This window comes from Choloepus didactylus, chromosome 23, assembly GCF_015220235.1.
Source record: "Choloepus didactylus isolate mChoDid1 chromosome 23, mChoDid1.pri, whole genome shotgun sequence".
Lineage (NCBI taxonomy): Eukaryota > Metazoa > Chordata > Mammalia > Pilosa > Megalonychidae > Choloepus > Choloepus didactylus.
The window spans coordinates 6,675,013-6,684,649 of NC_051329.1; the positions used below are offsets into that span (position 1 = coordinate 6,675,013).

The 9,637-nt window shown below is 46.7% G+C and overlaps 1 protein-coding gene across 1 annotated transcript; it reads left to right on the plus strand.

Moving 5' to 3' along the window:
- Positions 1 to 731: 731 nt before the first annotated feature.
- Positions 732 to 3,462, plus strand: UBC (ubiquitin C). The gene is given in 3 exon segments (XM_037817281.1): positions 732 to 886; positions 1,788 to 2,810; positions 2,812 to 3,462. Coding segments are annotated over 2 exon segments (1,617 nt in total). The 5' UTR covers positions 732 to 886; positions 1,788 to 1,790; the 3' UTR covers positions 3,409 to 3,462.
- The last annotated feature ends 6,175 nt before the right edge of the window (positions 3,463 to 9,637 follow it).

The window sequence follows — 9,637 nt, forward strand, 5'->3', positions numbered from 1 at the left end:
CAGGAATTTCCTCCTTTCTCTGCCTCACTTCTCCCCTCATTTTTTTTCTGAAACCCTGGTCCCGCGGGGCAGAGCCGCCCTGGTTTGCGGCCGGGGTGCGGGTTTCGGCCTCGGCCTGTGGCCCCCGGCCGCCCGTCGCCGATGCCAGATTTGCCGAGTCATTCGCCTTGTCCCGGTGCCCGCGGGGCGGGGACGGGCCCGGCCGCCTCACGCGGGGGGTCGGGGGGCTCTGCGACAGGGCTGCCCCCTCCCCGGGGCAGGAAAACAAACACGTTCCCAACATCCTACGAGTGACCCCAAGTAACGACCCCTCGGCTTCGGTGGGGGCTGCGCGGGGCGCGCGCGAGGGCAGGCGGCCCCCGACCCGGCCGGAGGCGCTCGGCCCGAACCCCTCGCGCGCCAAGGGCGGGGGTCGCGAGCGGCGGGACCGTTGCTGCCGAGGGGAGGGGGCGTCCAGCACCCGCTCCGGACCCGCGGGCGGCTCCGAACCGGGTTTTCGCGCCGTCCGCGCCCCGCCCTCGTCCTGCTCCCCTAGCCGAGCTCCGGCCACGTCTCCGCCGCAGAGCTCAGCAAACGCGTTGATCCCTCCGCCCGACCGCTCAGGACGGCGGCGCACTCCCCACCCGACTCCGCCCCAAAGTCCCATTCTTAACGGGAGAATGTTTTAGGAGGGCGAGTGGATGATTTCGGGGTTCTAGGTTTCTCCTCAAAGGGCAAAGCGGGATGAGTGAAATAGTCCCTTCTCGGCGTTTCTGCGGAGGGATCTCATCGGGGCGGTGGCCGCCGATGACTATATAAGGGCGTGCCGGGCGCGGCGCAGTGAGGTCCGTCGACTTCGGAGTGCGGTTTCTGTTGTTCTTGCGTTCGCCGCTGCCACAGTCACTTGGTGAGGAGGGGGGTTTCCTGGCTGGCCGGGAGCCTTGTGCCCCTCAGGCCGCCAGGGAGGAGAGAGGCAGGTGCTGCTCGCCGGGGGCGGAGGGGCAGTCGCGGCTGTAAGTCGCTCGGGGCCCGCGACCTGAGTGGTCCTGAGGGGAAGGAACCCAGCGCCATGGCGGCCGGGTCCGGGCTCTAACTGGAAGAAGCCGGGTTAAAACGGGCCTTGAGGTTGGAGAGGGTAAATGGGGAGGGGGAAGGAAGCACGAAAGGGCTGTGAGGCTTTGGCAGCGGTAGAGCGAGGCCCACGGCGGTTTGTGGCTGTTTCCCTCGGTCGGGGCTGCACAGCGTTTGGGGACTCGGGGTTAGACGGTGCGGTGTGTCGGGGTCTGCGAACTCGCCTTCCGGTCGTTGGGAGGAAGTGCTCGCTGGCGGTGCCGCGCCCCGCGGTCGCGCGCGCGTGGTTTCAGGGGGGGGCGCCGCCCGCACCGCCGTCAGGTGACGTCGCCCCGTTCTCTCAGCGCATAATCGCGGGTGGGGCCCCCTGCCGGTAACCGTGTGCACTCGGCTTTTCCCGGGCTCAGGACACAGGGTTCAGGACCTGGGGGGTGGCTGTGCTGAACCGACAGGGGACGGGTATCCGGTGAGGGGGGTACGGAAGTGATATTCTGAATTTACCTTAGTCAGGCTTCTGTGCTTTCCCAGGTAAGTTGCTGAAGCCTAGATTTGGGTTATTTTTCAAGCCTTTGACCTGTCATTTTCTGACATTTCCTCTGCAAGGTGTGTGTGTTTTTTTTTTTTTTTAAGTGATTTGTAGCAATGCGTAAACGATGTTTACTTTTAAGGATTAGGTATGTGATGACGTGAATTATACTCTAAACTCTTCGGTCCTTTTTGTCTTTGTGTTCTAACAGACAATGCAGATCTTTGTGAAAACCTTAACGGGTAAAACTATCACCCTCGAGGTGGAGCCCAGTGACACCATTGAGAATGTCAAGGCCAAGATCCAAGACAAGGAAGGCATCCCCCCTGACCAGCAGAGATTGATCTTTGCCGGGAAGCAGCTGGAAGACGGCCGCACCCTGTCCGACTACAACATCCAGAAGGAGTCCACCCTGCACCTGGTCCTGCGTCTTAGAGGGGGAATGCAGATCTTCGTGAAGACCCTGACTGGGAAGACCATCACCCTCGAGGTGGAGCCCAGTGACACCATTGAGAATGTCAAGGCCAAGATCCAAGACAAGGAAGGCATCCCCCCTGACCAGCAGAGATTGATCTTTGCCGGGAAGCAGCTGGAGGACGGCCGCACCCTGTCCGACTACAACATCCAGAAAGAGTCCACCCTGCACCTGGTCCTGCGTCTTAGAGGGGGAATGCAGATCTTCGTGAAGACCCTGACTGGGAAGACCATCACCCTCGAGGTGGAGCCCAGTGACACCATTGAGAATGTCAAGGCCAAGATCCAAGACAAGGAAGGCATCCCCCCTGACCAGCAGAGATTGATCTTTGCCGGGAAGCAGCTGGAAGACGGCCGCACCCTGTCCGACTACAACATCCAGAAAGAGTCCACCCTGCACCTGGTCCTGCGTCTTAGAGGGGGAATGCAGATCTTCGTGAAGACCCTGACTGGGAAGACCATCACCCTCGAGGTGGAGCCCAGTGACACCATTGAGAATGTCAAGGCCAAGATCCAAGACAAGGAAGGCATCCCCCCTGACCAGCAGAGATTGATCTTTGCCGGGAAGCAGCTGGAAGACGGCCGCACCCTGTCCGACTACAACATCCAGAAGGAGTCCACCCTGCACCTGGTCCTGCGTCTTAGAGGGGGAATGCAGATCTTCGTGAAGACCCTGACTGGGAAGACCATCACCCTCGAGGTAGAGCCCAGTGACACCATTGAGAATGTCAAGGCCAAGATCCAAGACAAGGAAGGCATCCCCCCCTGACCAGCAGAGATTGATCTTTGCCGGGAAGCAGCTGGAGGACGGCCGCACCCTGTCCGACTACAACATCCAGAAAGAGTCCACCCTGCACCTGGTCCTGCGTCTTAGAGGGGGAATGCAGATCTTCGTGAAGACCCTGACTGGGAAGACCATCACCCTCGAGGTGGAGCCCAGTGACACCATTGAGAATGTCAAGGCCAAGATCCAAGACAAGGAAGGCATCCCCCCTGACCAGCAGAGATTGATCTTTGCCGGGAAGCAGCTGGAAGACGGCCGCACCCTGTCCGACTACAACATCCAGAAAGAGTCCACCCTGCACCTGGTCCTGCGTCTTAGAGGGGGAATGCAGATCTTCGTGAAGACCCTGACTGGGAAGACCATCACCCTCGAGGTGGAGCCCAGTGACACCATTGAGAATGTCAAGGCCAAGATCCAAGACAAGGAAGGCATCCCCCCTGACCAGCAGAGATTGATCTTTGCCGGGAAGCAGCTGGAGGACGGCCGCACCCTGTCTGACTACAACATCCAGAAAGAGTCCACCCTGCACCTGGTCCTGCGCTTGAGGGGCGGTATCTTAAGTACCTCCTTTTAAGCTTTCAAGAAATTTCATTGCACTTTTCTTTCAATAAAGTTGTTGCATTCCAAATAGCGTGTGGGTTATCTTTTTAGTGTAAGGGTTTTTTTTTGGGGGGGTGGCATATTGAGGGGATATCAGGATTATTTTTAGTCCACCAAGTGTGTCATCGGGAACCTTGAGGTGAGAAATGTTGGTGATGAAAGATGTAGCCTTATGTAGAACTGAAGTGGGTGGGTACAAAAAAAAACCATTCTGGAGGATGGTTACGGTTTAGAATTTCCCAATGTACACTTAGCTGTAGATTCAGTTGAAAAATACTGTGGTGTTGGGGTCGTGAGATACCTGTGAATGTGGGAAAGCTTCTGGTGGAACACCACAAGGAAGGAGGTACTTCACTGGACTGGGAGTGGTGGAAGGGAGCCTACAGAAGAATCAACGTAAACACTTGACTTGTATAAAAGGTCATAATTTAACCAGAATAGAAGGAAGTGGTAGGTAATGTATTTAAAAAGTATATTGTCAGGCATGCTGGAAAGTTTAAATAGGAATTGATTGAAATTGAAAGTTACTGATTGACATTTAACGGTTAAGATGAATTTGATTCCTCAAAATTTCCTGTGTTGACTATCGGGGAGAGGTTTTGTATAGTTTTATTGGTAATTTAGAAATAGAACTCGATTGGTGGGTGAAACAATTGTTCTTAGGTCTTCGTTTACACAAGTCTAGTAGTGGCATTTGCCCTTTAAAGCTAAAGTTTGGACCCGGGGTGGTACTGCTAAGGCATTATGACCTACCGTAGAGCCAAAGGTGGGCGTTGCAGGGAGGCTGGCTGAGTACGAGTCAGACAGGGTACATCCATCTTCCAGCTGGTGGGCATCCAGGAGATCATCCCGAGATCCATTACAGGACTTGAAAGAAGGGTTTGTTTAACCCAAAGAGCACAATCCCTCTCCATTTGGCCACCTTTAGGGATCCATGCCTAACCCGAGAATTTTTTTTTGCCGTTCCCATCAATTGTAAAGTAGGGAGGAGTCAGGTTTAAGTCGTTCCTAGCTTTAGAGTGGAGTGACTAGGAACTCCGCTAGTTATATTCCTAGTAACTAGGAATTCGCACTTTTTGGAAAATGCGTTAAGCAGATTTTAGCTTAAGGTTGACATGGGTTGTACAATGTATAACTCACTCTCCAGTTTACCCAAGCAGTCAGCGCACAGATAAAGAAAGAAAACTGCTCAAGTCCCAGCTGCTAAGCTAGAGTTTTTGCAAAATTGGTGTAAGGTTATTGGATAACACTGTTTCTGAAAACTGGCCTGGGTCATTAAAGCAGTGCCACTGAAGGCAGATGGGGACCCTGAGTGCATTACGGAGCTGGAAAGCCCTTGATGTGGGAGCATTGGCGCATTGGCATAACCTCGGGGGGTTGGGGTACTGGGGGGTTGCTCGGTTGATGCCCAAAAACGTCACTTGGCTCTTGGAATTTAAGTGCAGCTTGTCAAAAATGAGAGGAATTGCTAATGATGAATATAGGTAGTCCATTTTGTAAGGAAGTTATTACAGAGGTGACAAAACAGAATCGATGTATTTATATGCAGATTTATGGAAGATACTAATCGACTTACAGGTGTGCTTCTTAACCCACTTTTACTTTCCAGAGACGAGTACTTTTAAACAGTTTGGTGTTCTAATACTTTCCCCTCTCCCCATAATAAATACATACATGCACACAAAAATAGACCATTGTCAACATTATGTTCAGCTTTTTTTGTGTGTGTGTGGCGGTGGTGGGCAGGTAGTTGCAGATATCTTTCCATGCCAACACATCTAGATCTGTTGTTCTTTTTAATACTCTTGTTAGTATGCCCTGTAATTTATTTAACCTATCTACCAATATTTATTTCTAGACTTTTTCCATTATGCTGCTGTGAAAACATCCTTAAACACAAGTCTTTTGTACACTAATACTTCTATAGGATACATTACTAAGATTGGAACTTCTGGATTGAGGAGATCACAGTACCATACTTGTAAATTTTTTGAATTTAAAATGTGGGATTTCAAAGTGGAACTTGAGTACAATGAGTAAAGTCTGCTTTTATAAAATCCTATTAAAACATATATAAATGTTTTTAAGGTATAGTATAAATACAAGATTTGTATTTAATGAGTCTTGGGGATGATTAAAAACCTTAGGATTTATTTTTGTAATAAATTCACAATTAACATATTTGTTATTGTCGCATATTGATATTTTCCTATTTTTAATTTAGGTTTTTAAGTAGGTAATACTTTTACATGTTTCAAATATTTAACAAGTTTAAAACAGTATGTAGTGAAATATCTCCAGTCTTTGTCCCAATCTGTTCAGTTGCCCCCCTCCCCGTATTATTTTCTTGTATATTTCAGAATTTCTCTTCTACAAGAGGCTAATATATTTTCACTCCCCTTCACAAAAAAGGTGTTATACTAGTCTGTATAATCTGTCTGTCCCTTACTTTTTTCACTCGATATCATCCATGAATGAAGGAAAAGGACTTGTGTAATTTCAAACCACCATGGCTACAGAATCCCCAGTGAACACTCCATCCAATAAATATAAACATGACAGGAACTATAGAGATATAGAGATGAATTAGTGTTTTTGCCATCAAGGGGGATTTGGTCTAGTTAAAGGACAGGCATGCTAGGCTTGTTCAGTTTCATGGGATGATTAAAGCACCCCAAAATTTGAGTTCACTCTGGAATGGATACTATGTAAGTGATTCATTTATATCGATGTTGTTGTGAGTCTTGAATATTCCAGAAGAAAAATAAGCTTTTCTTTATTTAAAGCATTGTTCCTTATTATGTTGTCTGAAAACACAACAAAATCCTCACTAGGTTATAAATACAGCACACAGGTCTCTTTTTCAGAGATTGCCGAGTACATTTAGATTAAAGGGTTCAGCCATTTTAGAGTGCAGTGCTTGTTTCTGCAGGAAGAGGGAGCCATTGCTACACTTTAGCTAATTCATGAATCCTGCAGCGCTCCCAAGTGGTTGTGGTTTTCTAGGCAATTTTTGCTTCATGTTCCAGGGGCTTGTTTACACATTAGAAAATTTGATTTACTGTACTCCCAAATGCCTTTTACTTTCTTATTCTTATTTTTCAGCCTAGAATGAGCTGCTCTTCCAGTCCTGCAGCCTGCCTTGTTTCCACACCAGCTGGAATTACTTTAGAATGCCTTTTGCAGCTCTTGTTCAGTTTAGACTCTCTGTTCCTGCTGTATCTCAGGTCCTAGCCCTCAAAACGCTCTCCCCAGTCCTTCCCTATCTGCTGGCCAAGCACTTTCTTTCTCCCGTAGACTGCCATTTTCCACTTCCTTCCTTCATTCAGTTTCCACTTTCTATGATGCCACCACCCCCACCTCATCAAATCATATCTACCCACTGTCAAAACCTAACTCCAGGATTTCAAAAAGCCTTCCTTGACTGTCCCAACTGGAAATTATCTCTTCCCTGAAGTCTCATAGCTCTTTCTTTTTATATTGAAGCTCTTGGTTCAAATAGCTTGACTCTATTCCTTCATTTGATAATAAATAATAATTACCTGTTGCAGAAAGAGCCATCTGAGGCCATAGGTTGTATGGGACAAGTTTGTGACCAGATGGGGGGAGAGGCCTTTCTGGGAAGAGACTATTTAAGCTGAGACCTGAAAGATGAGCTGGAAGCAGCATTGCAAAAGGTGAGGCAGCAGGAAATAGTGCAGGAGCCTGATCCTGGAAGAGATTGGCATGTTGGAGGAACAGAACGGAGGCCAGCATGGTTGACACATGATGAAGACGTGGGAGATGGGGCTGGGGGTCTTTCAGCAAGTACTGAATGCTTACTCTGGACTGGGGCTGGGCATCAGCACTTAAAAGTAATCTCTCCTAGTTGATCTAATGTGCAGCCAGGATTGGGAACCACTGTTTTAAAGCATTGCTATAATTATGTGGGTGAAACGCTATTTTAAAAAATACTTTTCAACCAAACCAGTGACTAAGAATAAGGTTGCAGAAGAGAGAGCTTCAAATACATGAAAAAATAATAAATGTACCCACTACCAGTTACTATTTGGAATCTAATTGTTAGCAAATAAAGTTTTTCATTTAATCAAAGCTTTATTGGATCCCTACTGAATCAAGATGCTTCCAGCTTACAGTAATAGAAAACTCAACCCAACTTGCCTAAACAATAGGGAAATATATTTTCTTGATAACCAGACATTCAGAAGTAATGCAGGTCCTGCCTTTATTTCTCTGTGATTCCCAGGCTCTGGCATCTTCAGTATGCTTGGTCTTTTTTTCTCAAATTGAGAGCTACATGGCTGAGCAGTTCCATGCTACTGATGCATCACATGCAGACCCAGCAATGTCCAGAGGAAGGAAAGGTAACATCTCTTGCCTGTGATTCTTATTAGAAGCAGGAAAACCTTTCCCAGAAATCCCCTTAGCAGACTTGCCCTCACTGGCTAGAATTGGGTCTCTGATAGGCCATCATTTTCCTTGGTCCTGCGCTGACATTGTTCCTTGTCCCTGTAAGAGCACTTTTGGCTACAACCCCAAAACCTGGAGTCAAACTCCACTCCATTCTCTGGGGCCTAGTGTAAAAGAATAAAAAAGATTTATCTCACACCCAGATAACTTTGTAGCAATAACTTTGTAAGCAAAGTTTATATTAGTTTGCAGGAAATTTAGCTTCTTGTTCTTAAAACTTCATTCCAGAATAGAATTTTGGCTTTTCCTTTGGACAAAAACACTCATAAGAGTTGTTTTTCCTCAAAAGATGAATTAGAAAAAATGTTGAAAACTTTAAAAAAAAAACAGCATTCACATGGTTGTAGACATGGCAAGCAAACTTGTTCTTACACCATTTTCCATAGGGAATGGAATAACAAATGACTGAACAAAGCTAGCAAGGATCTTCTCCTGGGGCAGAATTATGCTCCCTGAATCAATTGGATGCAAGGAGAATTCTTAAAACAAAATTGAAGTTCTGTGAGGAAGAAGGACTGGTGAAATTGTTGCTAAGAAGGTTATCATCCACATCCCCCAAACCTTTTGTATCCACTGATTACTTACTTTATGTACTGGCTATATTAGTTATCTAATGCTGTGTAACAAATGTCCCCTGCACTCAGTAGCTTAATCACTCAGGTTCTGTGGATTAGGAATTTAAGCGTGGCTTAGCTGGGTGGTTCTGGCTGGCGTCTCTTCTGAAATTGCAGCTTCATCTAAAGGCTTGACTGGGCCAGAAGAACCACTGCTTACTCACCTGGTGGTGAGATGATGCTGACTGCTGGTGCCCTTCAATGGACAACCTGAGTGACCCCATGTCACAGCAGCTGGCTTCTCCCAGAGCAGGTAATTCAAGTGAGTGCAAGGTGGAAGATGCAGTGTCATTTATGACCTAGTCTTGAAAGTCACACACCTATGTTCTTGCAATATCTTATTGGCTACCTAGGCCAGCCCTGCTTGCTGTGGCAGGGGCTGCACAGGGGCGTGACAGTTGCCAGTGAGGATCACTGGGGCCGTCTTGGAGGCTGGATGTCATACCTGCACTGAAATCCTGAATTACTATTACTTGACCTTGTTCAAAATCAGTAAAGAGTTTCATTTTGTCTTGGTCTTTTAGCATTTTCTTTCAAAGAGACATCACTGGCTCCCAGTTGCCATTGCTTCTGCTTCAAACATATCTTGCCTGATACCAAATGAATTTTTATTTTATATATTTTATATTGTTTTTAAAATACAAAGTAAAAACTTTCTGATGCATATCACCCTCTGAATAATATGTCATTGGAAATAATTTTTCTTTTTTTCACTTTCTGGGGCTATATTATCAAAGAGATTCTAAGGGCCCAGTTGCTAGGGGTTATAAGCTTTTCAAAATGCTTGATACTGTAAAATATTTTATACAATATGTGAAAATGAAAAACTTCAATTTAAGTATTTTAATATCTACAGAAGATAACACTTCAGCTGCCACCCAGCTCAGCTCTGATGTAGGGGGTCCTAGTGAATGTTGGGTGCATTTAATGTGTGATGTAATATGAAATGTTTAATATTTGGCTATGGAATCCAAAGTAACAATGTCTAGGACTGACAGTGGTTTTAAATCAGCCTTGCTTTTCTTGCTTTTTCTTTGCTCTTTTCTTTTCTTTTCCTTCTTTTTTTTATTCTTTGTATATATTTTAAAACAGACTAGACTTTTTTTCTTCAAATGTTTC